Source organism: Sapajus apella, unplaced genomic scaffold (genome assembly GCF_009761245.1).
Source record: "Sapajus apella isolate SASKATOON/1434 unplaced genomic scaffold, GSC_monkey_1.0 scaffold33, whole genome shotgun sequence".
Taxonomy (NCBI): domain Eukaryota; kingdom Metazoa; phylum Chordata; class Mammalia; order Primates; family Cebidae; genus Sapajus; species Sapajus apella.
Genome location: NW_022436973.1, coordinates 6,136,918 through 6,163,663, shown reverse-complemented (window position 1 = coordinate 6,163,663; position 26,746 = coordinate 6,136,918). Strand labels below are relative to the sequence as shown.

Here is a 26,746-nt window from a genome sequence, read left to right as displayed (position 1 = left end):
TGGGCTCAGAGAAGTTAAGTGGCTGGTGAGGGCAGAGCCTGGACCAGACCCCAGGGCTCTCTGTTCCCAGCTCTGACTCCTTTTCACTCAGCCTTCTTCCTGGCTCTTCCTTGCTCCCTTTCTGGTCACAGTGGCAAATTATCCTTACAGGTTTTTTTTTTTTTAGAGACGGAGTCTTGATCTGTCTTGCCTAGACTGGAGTTCAGTGGCACTATCTTGGCTCACTGCAGCGTCTGCCTCTGCCTCCCAGGTTCAAACAATTTTTCCACCTCAGCCTTCTGAGTAGCTGGGATTATAGGCATGCGCGGCATGTGCGGCATGCGCACCATGCCTGGCTAATTTTGTATTTTTAGTAGAGACGGGATTTCACCATGTTGGCCAGGCTGGTCTCGAACTCCTGACCTCAGGTGATCCACCCACCTTGGCCTCACAAAGTGTTGGGATTACAGGTGTGAGCCCCTGTGGCTGGCCTATTTATATCCTGTGTATTTTTGTTAAGAATTTGAAAAATGAAATGAATCCTAACTATAACATGACAGAAGTTTTAAACAAAAGCAGAGAAATAGATGTAAGCGGGAACATAGCACAGGTCACTGAAGTTCAGTTGTTACCCCTGGGTTTTCTTATGTGTGTGTGTGGTTTTTTTTGTTTTTTTGTTTTTTGTTTTTTGGTTTTTTTTTGAAACAAGGTATGACTGTCACCCAGGCTGAAGTACAGTGGCGTGATCAAGCTCACTGCATCGCTGACCTCCTGGGCTACGGTGATCTTCCCACCTCAGCCTCATAAATAGCTAGGACTACAGACATGGGCCATTACACCTGACTAATTTTTAAAATTTTAGTAGACAGGAGGTCTCGCTGTGTTGCCTAGGATGGTCTTAAACTCCTTAGATCAAGCAGTTCTACCTCAGCCTCCCAAAATGCTGGGGTTACAGACGTGAGCCGCTGTGCCTGGCCACCCCTGGATTTCTTGGTGGCCACAGCTGAGAGACAAGTCTATTAAGTTAGTTACATTTTGGCATCAGAGCAAAGGAACGAAACAAGCTGGCCCAGGACTGCAAATCTTTTCATGATCCAGCAGTTGCTGCCCCTAACTCTCCTCAACCCCAGGGAATCGTTAGTGTTTCGCTTAATTGGATGTCGTGGCACCTCTTCCTGCAGCTATGCTGGGGCTCATGTATGTCTACTGGACTCAGCTCAACATGTTCCAGACCTTGAAGTACCTGGCCATCTTGGGTAGTGTGACGTTTCTGGCTGGCAATCGGATGCTGGCCCACCAGGCAGTTAAGAGGTAAGGCTGGACGTGGGCCCGGGATCTAGAGAAGGGTTAGAATTACTCCACTCTGCCAGCCTGGTTCTTTAAATGGTAGGAGGCAAAATGGTTTGTGTTCAAGTGTGACACTTTAACTTAGCCCAGTACAGAAGCCATAAGCACTCTGAAGTCAGACAAGGGCCTTAGTGATCAGCTTTGAATGTATTAAAACCATAGTAATTTATGACCCAGTACAATAGAGTGAGAGAGGAAAAGAATTGCTTTATGAAGATGAAATGTATTAGTAGATGTGGCAGAAGATTAATTCGTTAGCTGTGCAAAAATTCTTTGCTGCCACAGAGAATCCTGCCCTGCCCTGCACCCCCTACCCTCAACACGTCCCCGAGAGTTGCTCCTCGGTAACCCCTCACAGCTCAGGAGCTTGTCCCCAAAGCACGGGGTCTGTGTTCTTCCCCACAGACGCTGCAGCAGGTTTTGCCGAGGCTCCCAGCAAGGAGTATCTCCTCAGTAGCCTGTGCTACCTGCCTGGGACCTAGACAACCTTAGAGTCACACAGATGGACAGACCTTGACGTGAGGGCAGCTTGCTGGCAGCTTGACTTTTCGAAACAGAATTGGAGGCAAATTTAAATGTCACAAAGGTGTTTCTCATTGATTTGACTTTATTAGAACCTGAGTGATTTCAGGCATGCAAAGTCCAATAAGAAAAGGTCAGAATTGCTTTTACCTTTGGAAGAAATCATTTTCAGATGTGCTGCTTTCTTCTATCCAGGACGTTTGCTGGAAGAATGTAACTCTATAGTGTACCCTCAGTGTGGCTGCCAGTTAGGTTGCTAGGATCAGAGAGAGGCTTTTTCAGGGAGACCATCAGTGGGTGGGAGAAGATGTCTCATCTCCGCCAGAGTCTCCATTGTGAGCTTTCTAAGCACTCCGCTGTGGAGACTCGGCACAGGCACGTTCCTTGGCTTTCCTGTAGGAATCCAGGGCCCACCAGAGCTTCCCTTAGCACCAGAAGTGGCAGCTGGTTCATTGTTCCACCCTGCAGTAGCCTTTTCCTGGTGGCTGTGCATTGTACCTGGGAAAGATCCGGGACTTTGTTGTTTTTACAAAACAGAACACTGTTCCCTTTGGTGCCTGGGCCCCCAGGGAGCCAAAAGATTGTGGTCTGCTAAGTTCTCTCTTTTCTAGAAGTTGCCCACTCAAGAAGAATGAAATCTGCCGGGCATGGTGGCCTATGCCTGTAATCCCAGCACTTTGGGAGGCTGAGGCGGGAGGATTGCTCGAGCTCAGGAGTTCGAGACCAGCCTGGGCAACATAGTGAGACCTCGTCTCTAAAAAATATATATATATATAAATGAAAAATAATAACAAAGACGAGAATTGGGTAGAAACCGTTTGGTTTACATCCTACTTAGCAGGAGTTCCTAGTTTGGAATCCTAAAGTTGTACGCATTTTCTGGGGAGAGAGACCATGGCTTTTATCAGAATCCCAGAAGGATCAGTAACTCCTTCCTCTCCTCTACTCATGTATCCCATTCAAAAGCTTAAAGCCCACTCTTCTGTGGCCCTCCTTGTGAGTCCTAATGGAAGCTCTGGTTGGGTGTTTGTCATTTCTTTCCTCAGCTGATTTCTCCTCACTGTCCTTTCTTGATTCTCAAACCCTCTTTCCTTTGGCAGGATCGCTGCAGAGCAGAGCAGTAGATTGGCAAAATATAGGACACTACGGTAAAGATGAAGGGTGGACTCATCCCAGAAGCAGGTTCCCTTCCCCTTCTTACCCACCTCATGCATGTCAGTTATCTTTCTAGTTTTCAGCCCACTTGCTCCTCCCACCCCTCCCTAAGCCACAGCCGAATTCTGAAGCTGTTTTGCACCTTGCTAGATAAGGTTGTGACTGGACCAGGGCAAAAGCTTCCTGAGTTAGCCCAGCTGATGGGATAACTTTGCAGTGAGTAGCTTTGGCCTGGCTTTGACTGTATAAGACTTCATTCTCCCTGTATCCCATGGTGTACTTTATAAGACAGTCCTCTCTCTCTGTTTCCAAGAGAGCTGAGATGAGGACAAGAAAAATCCAAAATTCATTAAATGATGGTCCCATGGCAAATCCTGGCACACCTTGTCACTGTTTCTAGACTTTTTGTAACATCAGTCTCTAGTTGAGCCCAACACTGTGGTTTGGGGAGACTGTAAATTCCGAGGGACTGATGGCCACAAATCAAAGCCAGCATCAGAATCCAGGTTCCTAGCACTCAGGGTATGTTAAAAGGGCTGTTCCCCATGAAACTAAAATGTGAAGTGAAATCTCACTCATGCTCCTTCTGCATACCAGTCCTAGGATGGGAGGGAAGTGGAGGGAAGGAGAGGGAGTATCGAATGCTTCATTGATCTGCTCCTCTAGACTAGGGGCTGGCAAAAGTTTTCTGTAAAGAGCCAGATAATATTTTAGGCTTTACTGGCCATATGGTCTCTTGGCACCAACTACTCCATCACTGTCATGTGAAGGCAGCCATAGGCTGTATAAACAAATGGGTGTGGCTGTGTTCCAATAAAACTTTCTTCTCTAAGACAGGTGGTGGGCTGGATTTGGCCTGAGTGACAGTTTGCTAACCCCTGTCCTAGACCAACAAAGGGAGGGAGGTATTTGAATTTTCAAGTCATGTTCTCTTTTATCCTTTGCCTTGGAAATGGCTTTCCCTGCCAAAGCCAGAAAGCCATCTAATTTCTAATCCTCTGAAAATAGTAGAGATCAACAAAAGCGTAGGATTTAGAGCCTTTCCAGGGATGTGTGAGCGTAAGCTGGGTCACCTAGTCCCCAACACAGAAGGGAACTGCATTTGTTTTATTAGCTTTTTTTCAGGTTTAATTGAGGTGTAATTTATCTGCAGAAAAATTTACCCTTTTTAATGTACAATTCTGTGAATCCTGAAAAACCTATATAGTCACGTAACCACCACCTCAATCAAGATATCGATATTGCCACACTCCAGAGAGTTCCCCTGTGCCCCCTTCAGAGTCAGTCCCTTCTCCCACCCCCATTCCCTGGCTATGCCCATTTGGTTCTATCATAAATTATAGTCACTCTGTCTGAGATGTGCTTTCAGAGTTAGTCCTTTCTGCTAAATACTGAGTTCTCTAATTCTTTAAATAACTCAGTTTTTTTTCTCGATTAAAAAAAATTTTTAGTAGAGTTGGGGTCTTCTGTAAGTAGATGAGAAAAGAAAGATAAAAAAGAGAGAGAGAGAGAGGGAGAGAGAGAGATGGGGTCTTACTATGTTGCCCAAGCTGGTCTCAAACTCCTGGGCTCAAGCAGTTCTCCTGCCTTGGCCTCCAGAAGTGCTGGGATTATAGGCGTGAGCAACCTTGCTTGGCCTCTTGATTTCTAAAGTCTGTTTCCGCTCTGCTATCCCCAGATCACTGCTTGAGGGAGAGGAAAGTCCCTTGATCATTTGGACATTTGGCACTTCCTAGTGTTGGAAAGGAAACCCCTGTTAGCAAAGTGCTCTTGATCCAAGGGCAGACATTGATTTGAGCAGACATGGGACATAAGTTCGTAGCTACAGTCGAGGGTTGTGGGCCACTACCCTTCAGCTGTTCTTATTTCATACTTGTGCTATCCTTTCTGCATGAACATTTCTGAATGTACACGTTTTAGTGTACCTAGGAACCTCTGAATATTGGCAAGGAATTAGGGGTGCACAACCCAGCCCTCAAGATTAATCCCATGCCTGTGCATGTCTCTTGGAACTGCTTTATAAATGGGTTTGGAGCCTGCCCTTCTGCAAGACTCCGTCATCATCATCTCAGTCCTCACCCCTGGGAAGAGCTGCCCCTGAAGGATGGTGTGTGTGTCGGCAGCCCTGCCTCTGCCTGCTGGAGCCTGCTGGAATCGCTTACTCACAGCAGTCACCTCCTCAGCTGCACAGTGTGTCTAGATTGTCCTTTTCATTCATTGTGGTTCCCATCCCTCCTTAGAGCCTAGGGAAAGGCAGCGGAGGGGAAAAGAAGAATACAGGAGATAGGTTTTTATCCCCTTTAACATTTTCTGTGAGCTGAGTCCCATTTTTGAGAATGTTTCTATGTTAGGTTAGAGGCTGCGTGTGACTTGGCAAGGTCCCGGCCACACAGCAGGAATGTGCAGATTGGTGTAATGAATGGTCAGGATGTCATCTTCCAAGCTACAGAAGGGCCACTTGTTGGTTGGCAGAGCTGGAGTCTGGGAGATTGAGGACAAGCATTCTTTAAACTTTCCTCTCTGTTCATCTAGTTGAAATTTACACTCTGTTTTTGGCCTTGCACTGTGAGAGGTGTGCCTGGAATTACCTCATCTCCGTATGTTGTCACATACCACTATCTTAGTTATTATCGAGTTTGTTTTGTTGTTTGTATTTAAGTCGTCATTAGCTTAATTATGAACTAGTTGTCTTACATTCTTTTGTAAAATGAGATGGGGCATAAATAGAATCGGTAAATGATTATTCCCTTATAAATGGGATCTTATCGCAGGAGAGTACCTTGGTCTCCCTGTTGTCACCAGTTAGGAGCTGTAACAGTGAACTGAAACCGTCAATAATTTTGTGTTTGTCTCCATTTTTTTTCAGAACAGCACATTAGTTCCAGACGAAGGATGGAAATCCCGAAAACTGAATGTCAAGAAAAGGAGTCAAGAACAATTCACAGTTTGAAAAGAAAAATGGAAAAAAAAAAAAAAACACTATTTAAAAAGGAAACAGTCAAGATTGTAGTTGACTTTTGCTTGTTGTTTTTCAGTTTCCCCAACACAGAACAGATACCTGGTGAGCTCTGATAGTTTCTTTCTTTGGCACTGTGCGAGATGCTGTGAATATTCCTAACTACCCAGATGTTGCATCTGAAAAGTTGAAATGTATAATTGTTTTGGAATAAAGTGGTTGATAATAGGAACAAAGGCCCGATTGAGAGCTTATTCTAGTACTTTGGGTGGTGGGGTCCTTGGGTATATAACATGACAACTGATTTGGAAATGCTGTTGATGCCGGTGTATTTCTTCAGGCCTTTATACATTGGTCCTTCTTGCCCCTTTCCTAAGAGAACTGAGAACTGCCTGGAAAGGCCAGCTTCCTTTCTTCTCCAGCAGTGAGCACGAGCTGTCTGCAGAGGAGCCCTGTTGGTATCTGAAGGCCCCACTTGTAGCAGCAAGGACCTCTGCTCAAGGCCTTTGTCTTGGGGCTAGGTGTGGTAGCTCACATCTGTAATCCCAGCACTTAGAGAGGCTGAGGTGGGTGGATCACTTGAGGTCAGGAGTTTGAGACCAGCCTGGCCAACATGGTGAAACCCCATCTCTACCAAAAATACAGAAATCAGCCGGGCATGGTGGTGTGCGCCTGTAATCCCAGCTACTTGGGAGGCTGAGGCAGGAGAATCGTTTGAACCTGGGAGGCAGAGGTTGCAATGAGCCGAGATTGCGCTATTGCACTCCAGCCTGGGAGACAGAGCCAGACACTGTCTCAAAAAAAAAAAAAAAAAAAAAAAAAAAACTGATGCATGGGGATTTCGATGCAATGTGAATTTTCAAGGGACGCAAATTCAGACCAGAGCACTGACCACTTGAGTTACTTTAGGTTAAAAGGCCACAACCGTCTCAAGAATGCCCCCTTTGAAGTTGTGCCCTAGGGCGACCATATTACATATATTACATGAGGTGATATAATAGCACGTAGAGAAGTAATACTGCGTAGCGTGGCTGACTGCGTAGACTTCGGTGCCAGACAGACCTAGTGTTGCCACTTACTGGGGTGTGGGACCTTGGGCAAGTAGTTTGACTTCCGTAAAGCTCCTTTTGTGCTTCTGTAAAAGTGAGGAGATAACTACCTACCTCATAGGAGTAAAGGAGTTGAATGCTGACGCATCTTAGTGCTGGGCGTCTTTCCCGATTGACCTACAGTTATGTGCCTTGGCCCATTGCCCCCAGTTCTAGAATGGCAAAAACTGCAATTCCTTTGCACCAACCTAGTGAAACATGATACGTTTAGTTCACTTTTGAAATATGGTAATCATAGTATTTATTGAATTGGGGGGCTAGAGTTGTTTTATTTTAATCAGATTGCTTTCCAACCTAGTTGGATCTTACTACAGTGAAGAAATTGGTATTTTGATTGGGGAAAGGGGAAAGAAGATTCTGGAACTCTATGCTGGTTCTGAATGGGATCCTACAGGTGAGAGGATGATGTGGGCTGTTATAGGGATGCCTCTAAGATGGGAAGGAGGCTTCTCCTTCCCAGAGGTTGCAAACTTGTGATCTGTAGTGTTTTTTTACAAATTAAGTCACCAACATTTGAAGACAGGTTTTGTATAAAAATCTTGGTTTTAGATTCTGGATTCTCTTGAAAGAGAAAATTAGAGCTGTCGATGGCAGGCCTGATACTGGACGGCAGCAGTCAGCTGCCACTGAATAGCACCTCCTCCCTTTGGACGGGGCCTGCAAGCTCTAGTTTGTCAGCCCCGTCCCCACAGGTGTCCACGAGCGGGACGCTGGCGCTGGTCCACCTGCCAGCTGTGCTCCTCTGATACCCACCTGGCTCTCACAGCCATATGCCTTTGGCACCCTCCGCTTTTAGTTTCTTATCCCACTCTGAGGGGAAGGGGTGATGGTGGCTCCCTGTTGCTCTTGGGTGGCTCTTAGTGTTTCTACTTAGATGTGCTGGGACCTCAGCCGCTCAGACTGGTGAGGAAAGTGCACCAGCAGCGTGTGGGATGAGAGCACGGGCGCTTCCCACCTATCATCAAACCTGTGCAGGCCTGGGAGACAGACTGGGTGTGGGGCTGGTGGACAGTGGTGTGGAGAAGGGGTAGTAGGGCCCGAGGGTGGAAGTATAAAGGGTGCTGGGTGTCCTGGCCACTGGAAACAAACGACAGCCAGTGGCTGGAAGGAAAGAAGTCAGGAAACAGCTTTTTGGAGAAAGGGCTGGCACAGCTAAGTAAGGGGTTCTTGGGCTGGTTCCAGGCTGGCCTGCAGACTCAGACAGAAGCTGGACAACACAGCCCAGCAAACATTGCCATGTGCCAGGCTGTGTTCTGTGTCCAGAGCTACCACAGCGAGCAAGACAGATCCAGTCCCTGCCCTTGGTCCAGGTACAAGCCATGGGCAGGCTGGCTGAGGGAGAAAGGGAGCAGTGATCGCAAACGTGAAGGGCCTCAGAGGAAGCAGTTCTTACCTAGATGGCTTGGGAGGGCTCAGCTGAGACGAAGAATGAGAAGGCGCCTATGCCAAGCTGGGAAAGAGCACTCCGGGCAAAGAAACAGCCAGCGCGGAGGCTCTAGGGCAAGAGCATGGCACATTCCAGCTGGAAGCAGGCCAAGCAGCTGAGATGTCACTGGCGGGAACAGCATCCTCGCTGGGATAGATGCCAGAACAAACTTGGCTTTTAGGGCCTGTGGTGAGGAGGATTGATTTTATCTTAGGAACTTTTTAAAAAAAGAGAGAGAGATGGGGTCTCGCAGTGTTGCCCAGGCTAACCTTGAACGCAAGGGATCCTCTCACCTCAGCCTCCTGAGTAGCTGGGACTACAGGCGTGTGCCACCACATTGAGCTAATTTTTTGTATTTTTAGTAAAGACAGGGTTTTATAATGTTGCCCAGGCTGGTCTTGAACCCCTGAGCTCAAGCAATCTGCCCGACCTCCCAAGGTGCTAGGACTATAGGCAGGAGCCACTTGCGTCTGGCCTGGAAGCCTCTTAAAGTGACTCAGCTCTCGGTGCTGGAGCAGTGCTGAAGGGGAAGAACCTGGTTGCCATAACCAAGATGGTCTAGCAATCCAGAGCCGACAGCAGGCCTCTCTCTTAAAATTCATGAAATCCATTGGATTTATCATTCAAATTATTCACTGCAATAGCACCTGGGCCTGTCCTTCTCTGAGGAATAAAGACGCATTAGCTTTAGAGTCAAACAGAACTGCTTTGAGTTCCCCAATTAGCTGTGTGTCCTTATGTACCTTGCTTTACCTCTCTGGGCTGTGGTTTCCCATCATTAAAAATGGGGCTTTATAGGGATTGGAGGAGGCCACACCCACAATATGTACCATAGTGCCTGACACTTAGCATTGAGTCAGTGTTTGCTCTTAGTAGCCTAGATCCTGTTGTCATTATTTCCTGGGTGGTGGTAGCAGGAGCCCAGTCAACAGTTTGTACCAGGCCAGGTGTGGTGGCTCAAACCTGTCATCCCAGCTCTTTGAGAGGCTGAGGTGGGCAGATCACCTGGGGTTGGGAGTTTGAGACCAGCCTGACCAACATGGAGAAACCCTGTTTCTACTAAAAATACAAAATTAGCCAGGTGTGATGGTGGGGGCCCGTAGTCCCAGCTACTTGGGAGGCTGAGGCAGGAGAATGGTTTGAACCCTGGAGGTGGAAGTTGCAGTGAGCTGAGATCGCGCCATTGCACTTCAGTCTGGGCAACAAGAGCAAAACTCCATCTCAAAAAAACAGTTTATACCAGGCCTACATTCACCTATTTAAGTCACTTGACTCCCCAGCTCCCTCATTTCCTCCCCAGCATTTCCTGAGGGGCCTGGGGTCTTAAAGCAGCCTTCTCGAGAGTGCTGCCTTCCCTCCCCGCCCCATCAGTTTCCAGTCCTGCTGACCTGGAGGACTCCTCTGATCTCTAGTTGAATCTAGCAGTGCCGTGCTCTGCCTTCCTCGGGGCTGTTAATAGAGAGCAAGTGAAGTAATGGATGGGAAGCCTCTTTGTGAACTTTAAGTTAATACAAACAGAAGAGATTATCATTAAAAGCGACAAGTCCCCCATTGATTAGAGCATTTCTTTGGGGAGAAAAATAGCACCCATTTTAGGTAGGACCCGGCACCTCTGTGGGGCGAGTGGAGTGTTTCGGGTCCCATGAGCGCCGTGGTTAACGGTACGGAGAATGGGAGTTGTTGCTGTGGTGGTTTTACCCCTATAATTGCATTCATCTCAAAACCCACAAGTAGCAGCAGGTCTCAGTGGTCATTATTTTATTTGAAAAACTAATTGGAAGTTGAGAGAGCCCTTGGCTTTTGCTTTTGTTGGGACAGGCCAAGGAAAGAGATGAGCAGGTGGGTCCGGGAGGAAGGAGGGGTCTGGGGCAGGCCCGGCGTGCCTCCCATTCACAGCCTCCTCCTTTGTGCCTGCCTCTCTGGGTTGAAGTGGGCTGCCAGCTCTCAAAGGGCAGCTTTTCCTCCAAGGGGGCTTTTGTCTCCCATTGTTCTGATCGGCCCCTCAGAGGAGCTGTGACAGTGGCCCCCTGCAGAGGGTTTCCCAGGCTTCACACATTTTTTTTCTCCTCTCCAAGGGAGAGCAGGTGGTCTGTACCCTGGGAGGAATGGAGTTGTTTGTATAGTCAGGTGCTGGGAAACTCGAGACCTGGCTGCCAGGCCCTTGGAGGGGAAGGGTCATCCCTTCCCCAGTGACACTGTCTTAGGCTGCAAAACGGGGTGGGGTGGGGATGAGATTGCTCACCCCATCTATGTTAAGATGCTGTGATTCTACTCTCGTCTTTTTTTTTTTTTTTTTTTTTGAGACAGAGTCTTGCTCTGTCACTCGGGCTGGAGTACAGTGGCACGATCTCGGCTCACAGCAGCCTCTGCCTCCTGGGTTCAGGTGAGTCTCCTGCCACAGCCTCCCTAGTAGCTGGGACTACAGGCACGTGCCACCATGCTGGGCTAATTTTTGTACTTTTAGTAGAGGCGGTGTTTCACCTTGTTACCCAGGCTGATCTCGAACTCCTGACCTCAAATGATCCACCTGCCTTGGCGTCCCAAAGTGCTGGGATTACAGGCTTGAGCCACCATGCCCAGCCCCACTTTGTACACTTTTGAAATCAAAACAGACATCCCATCATCCAGAGTTTTCACAGTTGTCAGGGATTTTTTAGGTTTAATTTACTTACAGCAAAATGCACAGATCCTAAGTGAACAACTCAATGAATTTTTATATGTAATGACACCACCCAAATCAAAATATAATACAGAATATTTCAGTTGCCCCACAAAGTTCACAAATGCTGATCAGAGGCATGCAGAGGGTAGGTGATGTGTGGGGCTATTTGGCCCAGGTAAAATGGCTCATGAATAGCAAAAGGTGGGTAATCACTGATGCAGGGGCCTCCAGTCAGTGGCTCCAGTTCTCTGCTTCCCTTTACAGCAAAATTTCTCAAAAAAATTATCTCTACCAGCACTGTCCAATAGAAATACAAAGCAAGCTGTACAATACACATACAAAAGCAAGGTGATTTTACAGTTTTTAGAAACCACGATTAAAAAGTTGAGAAAAAACAAGTGAAATGAATTTCAATATCTTTTATTTAACCCATTATATCTAAAATATCATTTTAATACGTGCTCGGTATAAAAATATTGAGGTATTTTGTATTTTTTCATATTAAATCTGAGTGATTCCTTACTTAGACTTTTAATCTGTGAGATGTTTTGTTTTATTTATTTTTTTTAGAGACAGAGTCTTACTCTGTTGCCCAGGCTGGAGTGCAGTGGCACAATCATAGCTCACTGCAGCCTCAAACAACTGGGCTCGAGCAATTCTCCCACCTCAGCCTCCCAAGTAGCTGGTACTGCAGGCACGTGTCACCATGCCTGGTGAATTTTTAAAAAATTTTTATTTGTAGAGGCAGAGTCTGGCTGTGTTGCCCAGGCTAGTCTTGAACTCCTGTCCTCAAGTAATCCTCCCTCATTGGCCTCCCAAAAATGCTGGGATTGCAGGTTTGAGCCACCATGCCCCAGCCTAAATCTAGTGTTTTTTGTTTTTTTTTTTGAGACGGAGTTTTGCTCTTGTTACCCAGGCTGGAGTGCAATGGCTCGATCTCGGCTCACCACAACCTCCACCTCCTGGGTTCAGGCAATTCTCCTGCCTCAGCCTCCCGAGGAACTGGGACTACAGGCACGCACTACCATGCCCAGCTGATTTTTTGTATTTTTAGTAGAGACGGGGTTTCACCATGTTGACCAGGATGGTCTCGATCTCTTGACCTCGTGATCCACCCGCCTCGGCCTCCCAAAGTGCTGGGATTACAGGCGTGAGCCACCGCGCCCGGCAAATCTAGTGTTTATTTCACAGTTAAAGAACGTCTCGGTTTGTAGCAGCTACATTTCAGGTGTCCATTAGCCATGTACGTCTCGTGGCCACCCTGTTGCACAGTCAAGTCTACGCTCACCAGCTCTGATTCCTCTTCTCCCATTTCTCCCTCTCAAATCAGACTTTGGTCTGCGCCACTCCACCCAACTTCTTCTTGCCAAGGTCATCAGTGGCTTCCACGGTCACTTCCATGGTCAGTTCTCAACTGACTTGTCCCATCAGCAGCATTTAGGAGAATGGATCACCCCTTTCTTCTAGAAATGCTCTTCATTTGGCTTCTGGGATTCTTCTGTGAAGTGGTTTTCCTGTTACCTCACTGCCTGCTACTTCTTAGCCTCCTTTGCTGGTTCCTCATCTTTCCTCTAAACGTTTAAAAATTTTTTTTTGAGACAGCCTCACTCTTTAACCCAGGCTGGAGTGCAGTGGTGTGATCTCAAGCTGACTGCAACCTCTGTCTCCCGGGTTCAAGCAATACTCCTGCTTCAGACTCCCAAGTAGCTGAGATTACAAGCGTGCACCACCATGCCCGGCTAATTTTTGTATTTTTAGTAGAGATAGGGTTTCACCATGTTGGCCAGGCTGGTCTTGAACTCCTGGCCTCAAGTGATCCTCCTGCCTTGGCCTGTGCTTGGATTATAGGCATGAGCCACTGTGCCTGGCCCTCTTCTAAACTTTAAATGTAGGCGTTTCCAGGGGATCAGTCCCTGGACTTTACTCTTCCTGTAGTCTTCCTTGGTAATCTAGTCTTTTGACTTTAAAGACTTTCTTTTTTTTTTTTTTTTTTGAGACAGAGTTTCGCTCTTGTTACCCAGGCTGGAGTGCAATGGCGCGATCTCGGCTCACCGCAACCTCCGCCTCCTGGGTTCAGGCAATTCTCCTGCCTCAGCCTCCTGAGTAGCTGGGATTACAGGCACGTGCCACCATGCCCAGCATAATTTTTTGTATTTTTAGTAGAGACGGGGTTTCACCATGTTGACCAGGATGGTCTCGATCTCTTGACCTCGTGATCCACCCGCCTCGGCCTCCCAAAGTGCTGGGATTACAGGCTTGAGCCACCGCGCCCGGCCTGATTTTAAAGACTTTCTAAATGGTGACAACTACCAAACCAAACCAGCTGTCCAGACCTCTCCCCCGAACTCGGGGGACTCTCTCCTGAACTAGGACCTGTACAGTCATGTGCCTACTCAGCTTCCTCACTTGGACCTTTCATAGGCACCTCACACTCAACATTCAAACCTAAACGCTTAATGTTCCCCCACCCCCAAAGCTGCTGAGTGGCAACTCCATCCTTCCAGTCCTCAGGCCAAAAGCTCAGGAGTTGTTCTTGACTTCTCTCCAGTCCCTACACCTTGTCTATCAGGAAGTGGCTTCTGCCCTAAGAATGTATCTAGAGTTTGACCATTTCTCAGTGATTTTAAACATAGGTCAGAGCCTGTCATTCTTCTGCTTAAACTCCACCATGGCTTTCATCTCACCACGTGTGGGATCCAAATCCTAACTGTGGGCCTGGCGCCGTGGCTCACGCCTGTAATCCCAGCTATTCAGGAGGCGGAGGCTGAGGCAGGAGAATCCCTTGAACCTTGGAGGTGGCGATTGCAGTGCGCCGAGATCACACCACTAACTCTAGCCTGGGCAACAGAGTGAGACTCCGTCTCAGAAAACAACAACAACAAACTCAACAATTTTTTTTAACGCTGCCAAGTGTCCCCATGAGCTGGCCTCGTGCTCCTCCAGGACTCTTTTCTTTCCACCCACATCCTTGCTCCTGCCCAGGTAGCCACACTGAGCCCTTGCTAGTCCTTCCTCCACATTCCTGCCTCCAGGCCTTTGCTGGGTTTTCACTCCGCCTGGAAGGCTCTTTACTCTGATATTTACAAAGCCAACTCCCTCTCTTCCTCAGGTCTTTACTCAAATGTCACATCATCAGTGAGGCCTTCACATGTACACACTGTAGATCAAATTATACCCCCTAGCGCTCCCCAGCCCTTTAAAGCTTTATCCTTTGCACTTGCCAACATCTGACATATTCTATGTTGACTTGGGTTTATTATTCTCTCCCCCACCACACACACATTGACTTGTCCCATCAGCAGCATTTAGCAGAATGGATCAACCCTTTCTTCTAGAAACGCTCTTCGTTTGGCTTCCGGGATTCTCCTGTGAAGTGGCCTTCCCGTTACCTCACTGCTGCTACTTCTCAGCCTCCTTTGCTGGTTCCTCATCTTTCCTCTAAACTGTTTTTGTTTTTTTTGAGACAGTCTCGCTCTTTCATCCAGGTTGGAGTGCAGTGGCGCGATCTCGGCTCACTGCAACTTCCGCCTCCCAGGTTCGAGTGATCTCAGGGACATTGTTCGTGACTCTCTCTCTAGTGCCCAGAATAGTACCTGGCACAGAGTTGTTATTCTATAAATGTTTGTTGAATGAATAAATGGTATTGCTTATAGATGAGCAAATCACCTGTGGGCAAAGGATGACTTTGACCCAAGGTGGTTTAATGTGGTTAAGAGCGGGTTCCGGGTTGGACTTGCCTGCATTTGGATCCCAGCTCTCATTTGCCAGGTGTGACTGTGGGCAGTTGGGTTACACTTTCTGTGCCTCAGTTCCTTGTGTGTGAAAGGAGGAGGATGCCAATACCGGCCATCAGCCCATGCAAGGGGCATAGGAGATTCTATGCATGAAGCTGCCTGGTTTGCACTCTGCGTGCTTGGTAAATGTTAGCTTTTAAAAAAAATTATACCTTGTAATACCACTTTGGGAAATGTAACTATGTAAAACCCATAAAAAATTAGGCTGAATAGAAAAGAACATTTAAATGCACACCAGTATGGGGGAATTTTATTGTATTTACAAAGGAAAAAGTGGGTCAGAAATGAAAGAGGATTGACTGGATCCAGTTTCATTTTGGCTACAGGTAGCCCAGGTCACAGGAGGATTCTTCATTCCTGGTTCCTGCTGCAGAAAGAAAAATCAAGCTGAATCCAGGGGATTGAAGTGAGGGTGGCTAGAGTGGGACGCATGGAACCGGGGCAATGGGTGCTCCTGTGGCAGGAACTGGTTTTTTGGATTTCAAAAGAGGCAGTGTGGGGCGGAGGGAAGGATGCTCACGCGTGCCAGCAAGGTGAGTGCGGGGCTTAGCCCCTGCTCTCTGCTCTGCCAGCCAGCTCCCACCAAGACTCTGGGCCAGTCACTTCCCCTTGAAGAAGCTGCCTCTTATCCCCAGGCAGGCCCCGCGTTCTCCCAGCCTCAGTCACCACATCCCAGTGTCTGTTCCCACTCATCACAGTTAAATAATTGACTGTACAAGAACTTGTCTAGTTCCTCGCTGCCTCGGTGCATTATGAATTCCATGAGAGCAGGGGCCGCTGCCATCCTGTACCCTGCTGTGCCCCCAGTCCAGAGCATGGCATGTCATAGTCACTGGATGGTCTTTATGGGGGTGGAAGGATGGCTGAACCCGAACCTCAGTTTCCTTACAGGGCTGCTACATGAACACAACGTATGATGGGTGCAAAAGTATGCTATCTGTCACATGGCTCTGCCCTGCGCTCTAAGCAGGAACTTCTTCCTGCCTCCCAGTGATAATCCTGCTATTTGCAGCAGTCGAGCTGGAGGGGGAACAATGGCTGTAGCAGCCTTCCGGCCCCTTCCTGCGAGCTTAGCTCCGCGGGCTCTATGACTTCAATCTCTGTGAAGCCCCTGGCTTTTCACGTGCAGGAACAAAGCCTGCATTCTTAGGATTAGCCCTCCACGGAGCCATTTTCACCCTACAGAGGCCTGATGAGAGCCATAGCAGGTGAACAATTACCTAATCCCAGCCTGCAAGGTACAGAGGAGGCATTCTTAGAGACATTCTTTTAGAACTCTAGCCTTGTGGACCCTGGAGATGGTCAGAGCAGCTCTTTCTTTCATAGGGAGGAAGCTAAGAAGCATGTTGCTGTGCAGCTGGCTGCGGAACCAGGCCTGGGGCCCAGGCGTTTCTCACCTCCCAGCCTGCTTGTCACCCTCCTGTCGTCTGCTGTAGGCCTGCTGCTGCTTGTAGGTGGTGAAATCTCTGGGCTGGTGGTGTCTGATCAGGTTGGGAAGAAATTGAGAAAGGCCATGGAGAGCTCTGCTGGGAACTGTATTTGCTAAATAGGTTGGACCAGAAGTGCCCAGCAGAGCCACACTGGGACCTGCTTGTGCTCACAGTTAAATCAGGCTCTAGGCCAGGCGCGGTGGCTCACGGCTATAATCACAGCACTTTGGGAGGCCAAGGCAGATGGATCATCTGATGTCAGGAGTTCGAGACCAGCCTGGCCAATATTGTGAAACCCCATCTCTACTAAAAATACAAAACTTAGCCAGCGTGGTGGTGGGCGCCTGTAATCCCAGCTACTCGGGAGGCTGAGGCTGGAGAATCACTTGAACCCAGGAGGCTGAGGTTGCAGTGAGCCGAGATCACACCACTGCACTCCAGCCTGGGTGACGATAGTAAAAAAAAAAAAAATCAGGCTCTAAAGCCCAGCTGGGTTTCTCCAAACACCCACATTTTTGGGAAACTTTGTTCGTGAAGTGGGGCTTTGTGCAAAGAAGTTCCAGGGAGGCAAAACAGATCTTGGGCCTCCTAGTCCCTGACTTGGGACCAGCTGCTGCCCCCTCTTTGCCTCACTTTCCTTCCTCTGTAAAATGAGGAAACTCATTTCGGATCTCTCCTGACTCCCAGGGGAAACGTGAGGGCCAGTGAGCTGGGAACCACAGTCATCACTGCCTCTCCTCTGCTGATCGTGTGTCTGTGCACACTCAGCTACCACAGGATGTGAGAGGGCTGGTCTGTCTTTGGCTTTATAGTTTTTTTGAACTTGGCAAGGGATCCAGAGCATGCCTGTCAGATCACCTGCACCCGAATCCTTGGGGACACCTGTCAAAATTCTGGTTTCTGGGTCATTTCCCAGAACCGTTCAGTGAGTAACATTTTCGGGCATGGACACTGAGCCTGGCCTCTGGCTGCACACTGGGATACAGACATGGATAAGTTGTGGTCTCCATCAGACATTTTCCACCCTTAATGTCTAAAGAACTCTCCTTGTCCTTATTTATTTATTGAGATAGGGTCTCACTATATCGGCCAAGCTGGTCTCAAACTCCTAGCCTCAAGCGATCCTCACCCCTCAGCCTCCCAAAGTGCTGGGATTACAGGTGTGAGCCACCGCGCCCGGGCGCTCTCCTAGTTCTTAATGTCTGTCAGGAGGGTCATTGTTCTTGATTTGTCTGGCAGAGCCCCACACCTTTAGAGAGGAGTGGATCCTTTCCTTTTCCTGGCAAACCACGGGGTAGGAAGCCCTGAAGTCCCTAGATGCACACATGCACTCACGCCCATACCTGTGCTTCTGCCGCAGGGCCACCAGGATGCTCTCCAATGCCATTTGCTTTTGTTCTGCCCACACGCTGTCTACCTGACGGCCAAGCCGTGCCCTTGCTCCTCGCTCCTGGTTTCTCTCTCTATGTGGTTAGAAAAAGAAAACTAGTTGCTATTTGGGTAGGACGTGGAGAGGCAGGGGTGTCTCCCTCTGCCTGTTTCAGTATCTGGTGTGGACTCTTCCACCCAACTGAGTTAGATTCAGCCACACTTAGGGAGGTAGTATACGGAGTAGTGAAGAGTACAGTAGTACAAGTGTACACAGTTGCAAAGTGTCCCCCCACAGATTATTAATTATAAGGGTAAAATAACTTTATAGAGGAGAAACCTGGCAGACACCATGTTAGCCAACTGATCAAAGTTACCATCTACCAATAATCCACCAATAACGGCACAAATTGACATCCTGTGCCTCCCGATACCAGGCACTGAGAAGGACACAGCACTACTATGAATGCATCACCTGAATCCTCCAATCATCATTAGAGGAATGATGGGGATGTGTCTGGCACATTCAACATGAGGGACATTCTATAAATCATTAGCCTTTACTAGTCAAAAATGTCGATGTCATGAAAGACTGAGGAATGATTCCAGATTAAAAGAAACGAGAGACATGACAACTAATTGTTATCCATGATCCTGAATTGGGTCCTAGATCAGAAAAAGAAATAATTATTATAAAGGACATTTTGGGACAACTGGCACAATGTGAATATGGATAATTGATAATTATACAATGATTATGTAAGGGGATGTCCTTTAGTTAGGTGTTAGGAGAACTGCAATTTACTCTCAAATGGTTCAGCAAAAATGATAACAATACTAAATGTGAATATGTGTTTCTGTGTGTAAATATCTGTGTCTTTTTTTTTTTTTTTTTGAGATGGAGTTTCACTCTTGTCACCCAGGCTGGAGTGCAATGGTGCGATCTTGGCTCACTGCAACCTTCACCTCCCAGGTTCAAGCGATTCTCCTGTCTCAGCCTCCTAATTAGCTGGCATTACAGGCACCTGCCACTACGCCCGGCTAATTTTTGTTAATTTTAGTAGAGATAGAATTTCACCTGTTGGCCAGGCTGTTCTAGATCTCTTGACCTAGTGATCCGCCTGCCTCAGCCTCCCAAAGTGCTGGGATTAGAGGCGTGGGCCACCACACCCGGCCAGTATATATCTATATCTAGCTATGGATATAGAGTAAGCAAATGTGATAAAATGTTAGGAATTGGAAGGGCATGTGGAAGTTCACTGTGCTTTTGCTGCAACTTTTTGTAAGTTTGAGATTTTTTTTCAAAGTAAAAACTAAAAAGCATACAGGCTGTATTTACAGACTAAATACAGTCAGGCAGTTTGGCTCCAAACTCTGCCACTCTTTGTGTGTCCTTTAGAAGCAATTAACCTTGTACAATGGGGATAAGAGTCCGTACTGTGTAGGGTTGTTATGAAGATTAAAGAAACTAAAGGCTGGGCGAGGTGGCTTCCGCCTGTAATCCCAACGCTTTGGGAGGCCAAGGTGGGAGGTTGCTTAAGGCCGGGAGCTCGAGACCAGCCTGGGCAACATAGCGAGACGCCAACTCTACAAAACATAGAATAGTTGTAGTGATGCACACTGGTAGTCACAGCTACTTGGGAGGCTAAGATGAGAGGATCGCTTGAGTCCAGACATTTGAGGTTACAATGAGGCATGATCGTGCCACCGTATGCCAGCCTGGGCAACAGAATGAGACCCTGTCTCTAAAAAAAAAGAAAGCAAGAAACTAAGAATAATAGTAGCTGACACTACCAAGGGTATCCTGTGTGCCCACCACTGTGCCAATGTCTGTAAATGTCCAAGGGCAGAGCCTTTGTTTTTGGCACGGAGTCATGATTAAATGGTAACTACCACCAGTGTGGTTACTGTTGGAGCCTAGTAATGGCTTTGCCTCATGGAAGAAGCACGTGATAGGTGTGGAGGTAAGCTGAGGTTTAACACTGGAATCCTTTTGCTATGGAAAGTCCAGGAATGACACTCGCTGTGCCAAGGAAGAGATCTGACTTGGTCCCTGGCCTTCTGCAGGGACCAACCTCCTGCACTCTGCTGCAGAGTGTGGCAAGAAATCAGTAGAACTTCTGCTTACCCCTGCTGCCTGTTCATGATGTCCTGGAGCAGCTTGCGGGCAGACATCTGGCCCAGCACCTTCCGGTAGCTGTTGGTGAAGATGGCATCTGTGTACCGCCGCATCCTGTGCAGAAGGAGTCAGGTCAGAGGGCGGGGTGGGCCCAGGTGAGAGGATAGTCACGGCTGCACTCGCCATGTCACTGCAAGATCCTTCTGTTGCCATCTGTCCCACTCACCCCAAGAGAGACTCAGGCCCCTCTGAGCGACCTCTGTGAAGCTGTGTCTGCCTCCTATGCAAAGACAGACATGGGGTAAAGACACAGCTGGGCCCAGCTGAGAGGAGTCTGCATTCACTAACACCTGCCCATGGCAGGGATGGCTTGGGAGTGGTGGGAACTTTCCCCAGGGGTTGCTTACCTGAGGGCCAAAGGGGGATGTGGGAAGCAGTGGGAGCTGCTGCTGAGGGTGAGGATCACGAAGACGAACACCCAGAGTGGCATCCTTCACCCGGGGGCGGCACCTGCAGAGTGACAGGAGTGGAAGGTCAGGTGCAGCCACAGCCATCGGGATGCCATTTACTGGCCTAGCCCTGGGCTTGGCTCCATGGCAAGACTCCTTGTCTTTTGGAAGCTGTGGGATGGGAAAAAGAACCCAGACTCTGGATGTCAGACAGACCTGGGTTCACGTTCTGCCTCTGCCAGTCACCAGCTCTGACCTCATTTCTCCATCTGTAGAATGGGCCTGATGCAGCTACCCTGCCAACCACATAGGGTTGAACTGAAAACCAGTGATAGGAGTGAAAGTCCCCCTTGCTGTAAGGCGCTGGAAGTCGGATTTGGAGCTGGGCATGTTGGTTCATGCCTGTAATCTCAGCACTTTGGGAGGCTGAGGTGAGCGGATCACCTGAGACCAGGAGCTTGAAACCAGCCTGGCCAACATGGTGAAATCCCACCTCTACTAAAAATACAAAAATTAGACAGGAGTGGTGGTGCGCGCCTGTAATCCCAGCTACTCAGGAGGCTGAGGCACGAGAATCCCTTGAACCTGGGTGGCGGAGGTTGCAGTGAGCCAAGATCATGCCATGCACTCCAGCCTGGGGGACAAAGTGAGACACTGTCTCCAATAATAATAATAATAAAGTGGGATCCCTTAGCAAGGCGTAGGGGAGGTCAAAGAACCTTCTCCTGGTGTCCCTCTCTCAGCTCCATCCAGCGTGGCACTGACAGGCAGCCAGGGTAACCGCTCAGCTCTGAGTCAGACAAACTGGAAGTTCAAATCCTGGCTCTGCTGTCATTAGCTGTGTGCCCCAGGAAAAGCGGTTTCACCTCTCTGAGTGTCAAATTCCCTGGCCATAAAACCGAGTTGGTAACTAGACCTCTTGCTTCTGCTCCTGTAAGGATCTGGTAAGGTGAGGTGCCTGAATGAATAAGGAATTCTCTAGAAACCTTTGCTGTGGCTACCTGAGACTGACCCTCCCAGGGGGCAGGTTCTTCCTGTTTTAATTTTGTATGGAGTTGGAGAGAGGTGAGAAGGGCTCTAAGTCTTGCTCCAAATGCTTAGATTTTGCTGAAGAGTTTTAGTCCTGGAAGAGATGGGAGAGCCCAGGGACGCAGCGTGGCGCAGTCATCTCATAGGTCCTGTAATTACCCTTAAGTGGGGCCTGCTGACACCGAGCTCTGCAATTAGGGGAAGAGCAGCCAGCAGGGGACAGAGCTCGCCTCTGCCAAGGAAAGTGCCACTGCTGTCCGCCCAGACCTGCCCGGGAACGGAAACATGGCCTCGGGGGTACTTGGCCACCTAGGAATTGGGTTCTCCCGTCTCCCATGGGTGCCTCCGTCTCTCAGCAGGATGTGTACTCTGTGGGGGTGGAGATCAATCCGGAGGCCCAGGCAGCCCTGGAGATGGCCAGCACCCCCACCTTTCCCACCATCGCCTCACACGGCTTCCTTTCCTCCTGCTCCTGGGTCCTACTGAGGAGTTCTGGCAGGCAGGGCCAGTGCTGGCAGAGCCCACCTTGCTCTTCTGGGCTTACTGGCCCTCTCAGGGCATCACCCTCCTTTCTGAAGGCACTGAAGTCTCCTCTAACCCAGGGATGCCTTGGGCCCCCAGGCAGCACTCATGGGGGCTGCTCACTGCAGCCTGAGACCCTGCACCTGCAGAGCTGGATAGAGCAGCAGCCCAGGCCTTGGGGCCAGCCCCTCCCTCCCTGACATGAGCATCCCCCAACGCGTGCACTGGCCGTCCTCCAGTTCCTGCTTCTGCTGGTGAATGACAGGGAGCTCACTACCCCCAGGCCCAGGGGCTTATTTCCGGGTGATTATTTATTTATTTTGAGACAGGGTCCCACTCTGTTGCCCAGACTGAGGTACAGTGGCCCAGTCATAGCTAACTGCAGCCTCAAACTCCTGGGCTCAAGCAATCTTCCTGCCTTAGCCTCCTGAGTAGCTGGGACTACAGACATGTGCCATCATGCCCGGCTAATTTTGAAAATTTTTGTAAAGATAAGGTCTCACTATATTGCCGAGACTGGTTTCAAACACCTGGGCTTAAGTGATACTCCTACCTCGGCCTCCCAAAGTGTTGGGATTACAGACGTGAGCCACCATGCCTGACCCAGGCAGTTCTTATTGTTAGGAAGTTTATCTCTTCATGTCAAGCCCAAATCTCCTGCTCCTGCAAATATCTCTTAAGCCTGTACTGTTCTGCTAAGGACTGGGGCTAAAGATGAGAATGGGATCTGGCCCGAGGGCTGCTGGAACATCCGCCTGCTGGGCCGGAGCCTCCGCACCTGCAGCCACAGGACCAGCCCTTTAGATACATTTAGCACCTGACTTAGGCCTTTGCTCCTCGGACCAAGGCATGGCAGTCTTCCGTCCTCCTCATCGCATGGTATCATGTCTGGTCCCCCGTCTCCCAACCTGGTCCAGGCTGCCTCTCCAGAAGGGGAATTTCGTAAGCTGGGAGATCTTTGGATGCAAGCAGGGCACCTTGACAGAAACCACTGCCTTTTCTGTCTCCCAGCTGCAGCCTGGCTTTCTTGCCTTCTTTGCTGCTAAGCTTTTAAAGATTCACACAGATCTAGGCTCCTAATCACCGCCCTCCCCTGCTCAGAAGCCCTTGGTTCCCCACTCCCTCCAGAATAAAGCTCAAGCCCTTCCTCTTGGCTTGAGCTCTCCCTCTGCCTCCTAAGCTCCTGCCTCTTCTCCCGAGACCTGGCACAAGTGATTCCCAGCCCCTGTGCCCTTCCAGACTCCACAACCCATCCTTGCACCCTCCCTCTGGAGCAGGCATCCCCATGCTCATCCTACAGCCGAGGAAACGAGCCCAGAGAATACAAATGCCTTTTCCACGGTCCTCCATCAAATTAGTTTTGGAGTGGGCACTTCAGAATGGGGCCTCCCCATTCCCAGGCCAGCAGACTTCCTCCCGCACCATGCTCAGCCTCCCAGGTACAATGCCCTATTCACAGCACTCCCCATTCACAGGCCGCCTCAGCCTCCGTCACCTGCATGTGGGAAAGGGTCTGAAAAAAAGGAAAGCTTCTTGCTCTTTGTCATTGGGCCTCTGGGGAAGAAAGAATGGGGACAAACGGGAACACCTGCTTGATCGGTTCCCTTCTATGCATACCCAGTGGTTTCAGGGAGTTGAAAATAACCTTATAGGAGGGCAGACTTTGCCGGGGAGGGCAGGTCATAGTAAACATGGTAATACCCTGCTTATTCAGGATGAGGCTCAGTCCCTGCACAGGCTGACCAAGAGGCTCAACATTCCTCACAGATCATGTGCCCCAGGCATAGGTCAAGACCGCACAGCAGCCTCTGAGCTATGAGAACCTAGTCAATGGGTTTTCAGATCCCATTGGATGAAAATGGAAAACAACAAGAATTATCCAGTGAAGGGTAAGATAAGAATAAAGGTTATGTCACTAAGGATACAATGGCTCCAGCCCGAGCAACATAGTGAGACCCCATCTCTACCAAAAAAAAAAAATTAGCAAGGCCTGGTGGCACATGCCTGTAGTCCCAGCTACTCTGGAAGTTGAGGTGGGAGGATTGCTTTGAGCCCAGGAGGTTAAGGCTGCAGTGATCCATGATAGTGCCACCACACTGCAGCCTAGGTGACAGAGCAAGACCCTATCCCAAAGAAACAATCAAATAAAAAAATAAAATAGCTGTCAACAGATACATTCCACATGACAACTTAAGGAGTCAAAATTCACCGAATTAAGTGTAGCCAAGCCCAACAGCGTTGCTGACAACTCTCTGCTGACTGACAGCACTCCAGAGTTTATAATCTATCATTACGATCATCAGTTAGCGTCCTGCAGTGGTTACGGCTTCTGTGATTAGATATACTTGAGATTACCTGGATTCAGGATAAATGGGCACTTGACCTACATCCATTGGCACCTTTTGTCAGCCTTCATGCCAGGAATACCAGGAGAATTCTGCAGATTCACCTGCAGCTAATGACGGAGGTCAGGTCTCAAGCACCCAAATTAGCAAGACCATTTTTGAAAACCCAGGGAAATAACATCTTTAACCTTCCTTGAATATTCCCCTTTGAAATTTGAGCACCCTGGTTTATAAATTGTCTCACCGACAGCATTCCAAGTTAAAAGAAATCTAAGTTTTTAATGAGGAAGCATCTTGAACTGTCATTCAGAAGAGCGATACCCCACCTCCTTCCAGAAGGGCTTTGAGGTGGTCTATGGTGAAAGACACAAATACTTCAGGACCACTTAAAGCAAGGATCAAGAGACAAGTGTGGGGTGGTGGAGAACTCCAAGGACAGACCACTGGGTCTTAAACCTGGAGTAAAGAGTGCAGCTACAATTGAGCAAGAAAGCAAAAGATTATCAATTTCCCAGCAATTATATTGAATCAGTTCCGAGTGATCAGTGAGCAGTATTGATTTCCACAGCCACTTGGCTTTTCTCTGATCCATGGCAGAATCCTATCACTGACAGGAAAATCGAGCCAACTCACGTCTTGCTCCCAAAGCCTGCCCACGTACCTTGAAGGAGCACTGAGAGCTCACCCGCCCACGACAGACACCTGAAGCCAGTCTGCCATGCCCCTAAGTTAGGACAAGCCCAAAACGGCACCATCAGAAGCCTATTCCAGAGCCCCTGTTGAGGGGTGATTTTATCCAGAGAGGGGCTCAAATGTGCTCACCAGTCCACAGGCAAAGAGGATGGTGGTGGGCCTGTTGGACCCAGTGTTTCTGAGTTGGCGAGAAGGCTAACTTTTCCTGCTTCCCCCAGCCCAGCCCCCCAGGGCCACCCCTTCTCACCTCGTATGTGGCAGGTCTCTCTCTGCTCCGAGGCACTGCTCCAGTCTAGGGGCCCTGGGCCGGGTGTTTTCTCCGGCAGCCGCCTGGCGTTTCCATCATTTATCCCTTCATTTTCCTAAACGTTGTCAGCGTCAGAGAATCAATTACCCACAAGTCAACCAAAGGACTGCTTTTAGCATTACACTGACAAACCCTAATAGGTGAAAGAGGCCTGGCCCCTTGCGAATTAAAACTCCTGGTAAAGTCTCCCTTTATCTTTGACAGGGTAGACAGAGTACAAAGTTGTAACATTATTCCAAGAGGATACAGAAAATATATACTTCCATAACAATGATTGGACAACTTGGCTGGGAGCGATGGCTCACACCTGCAATCCTAGCACTTTGGGAGCCTGAGGCAGGCAGATCACCTGAGCTCAGAAGTTTGAGACCAGCCTGAGCAATATAATGAGACTCCATCTGTACAAAAAAATTAAAAAATTAGCTGGGTGGCACACGGCTGTAGTCCCAGCTACTTGAGTGGCTGAGGCAGGAGTGTCACCTGAATCCAGGACACAGAGGTTGCAGTGAGTCAAGACTGCACCACTGCACCCTAGCCTGGGTGACAGAGCAAGACTATCTCAAAAAATATATTTTTTTTAAAAAAGAAAAAATGTGCATTAAAAATAATTGGAGAACTCATAACAGTGAAACACCAAGGGCTTATTTATTCTCCAAGATAAATGTGCCTTTTAAAAAATTCATATAATTTAGTTTTGTCCCTGTGTAATTTTATTTCACTTTTGGGTAGACAACATTACAAATAAGCGTTTTTCTCTCCTTAGTGGGGAAAGTTGTTCCCTATCTCCCTTGTTGTCCAATTATCAGAATTCTCCACTATTTGATTTGCACCTGCTGTGGTCACAGGCAGCCCGGGCGCATCCGTCATCATGTGTCAAGGCAGCCACACTGCAGTTGCCTCAGAGAAGTGCGAAGTGAGAGGAGAGATGGAAAACCTTGGGAGAGTTGTTGTGTTTCCAGATTTCTCTAGCCTATAGCTAAGAAATCCTCAAGAATGACATAAATGCATAGGAGGCAGAAGCTCTGGTTTCCCAGGAGGCCGTCGTGGAGGTGTGGGAAGAGCTCCAAGCCTTGAGTCTGGGGACCTGCTGCCTCCCTCAAGCCTGTCAATCACGACCTCTGTGACCCTTAGCAAGTTACTTCTACCCTCCAGACCTCAGTTTCTACCTGGAAACTTGAGAGTTGACATAGAACAGCAACTTTCAAACTTCTTCTTTTTTTTTTTTTTTGATATGAAGTCTCGCTCTGGTGCCCAGGCTGGAGTGCAGTGGCGTGATCTTGACTCACCATAACCTCCACCTTCCAGGTTCAAACGATTCTCCTGCCTCAGCCTCAAGAGTAGCTGAGATTACAGGTATGCACCACTGCACTTGAATAATTTTTGTATTTTAGTAGAGACAGGGTTTTGCCATGTTGGCCTGGTTGGTATTGAACTTCTGACCTCAGGCGATCCACCCGCCCCAGCCTCCCAAAGGGCTGGGATGACAGGCGTGAGCCACTGTGCCCAGCACCCAGCCTAAACTTTTTTTTATTTT

At 48.7% G+C, this 26,746-nt stretch overlaps 2 protein-coding genes across 5 annotated transcripts in view; one reads left to right on the top strand and one right to left on the bottom strand.

Moving 5' to 3' along the window:
• The window catches only part of RPN2 (ribophorin II), a 63,215-nt gene extending 57,019 nt beyond the window's left edge, over positions 1-6,196 (top strand). Inside the window, exons 16-18 of one of the 4 annotated variants that reach the window (XM_032295011.1) lie at positions 1,161-1,290; positions 2,949-2,996; positions 5,870-6,196. In XM_032295011.1, coding sequence (XP_032150902.1) covers positions 1,161-1,290; positions 2,949-2,996; positions 5,870-5,882 — 191 coding nt within the window. In that variant the 3' untranslated portion in view covers positions 5,883-6,196. The other 3 variants (XM_032295009.1, XM_032295012.1, XM_032295010.1) reach the window with 3 other exon arrangements.
• An 8,976-nt stretch (positions 6,197-15,172) lies between these two features.
• Positions 15,173-25,346, bottom strand: GHRH (growth hormone releasing hormone). Its single transcript, XM_032295006.1, has 5 exons — positions 25,153-25,346; positions 20,275-20,377; positions 19,877-19,981; positions 17,724-17,843; positions 15,173-15,317 (listed from the first exon to the last, which is right to left on the bottom strand). The coding sequence occupies exons 2-5, from the start codon at positions 20,355-20,357 to the stop codon at positions 15,302-15,304; spliced, it is 324 nt and encodes a 107-aa protein (XP_032150897.1). The 5' UTR covers positions 20,358-20,377; positions 25,153-25,346; the 3' UTR covers positions 15,173-15,301.
• Between the last annotated feature and the right edge of the window lie 1,400 nt (positions 25,347-26,746).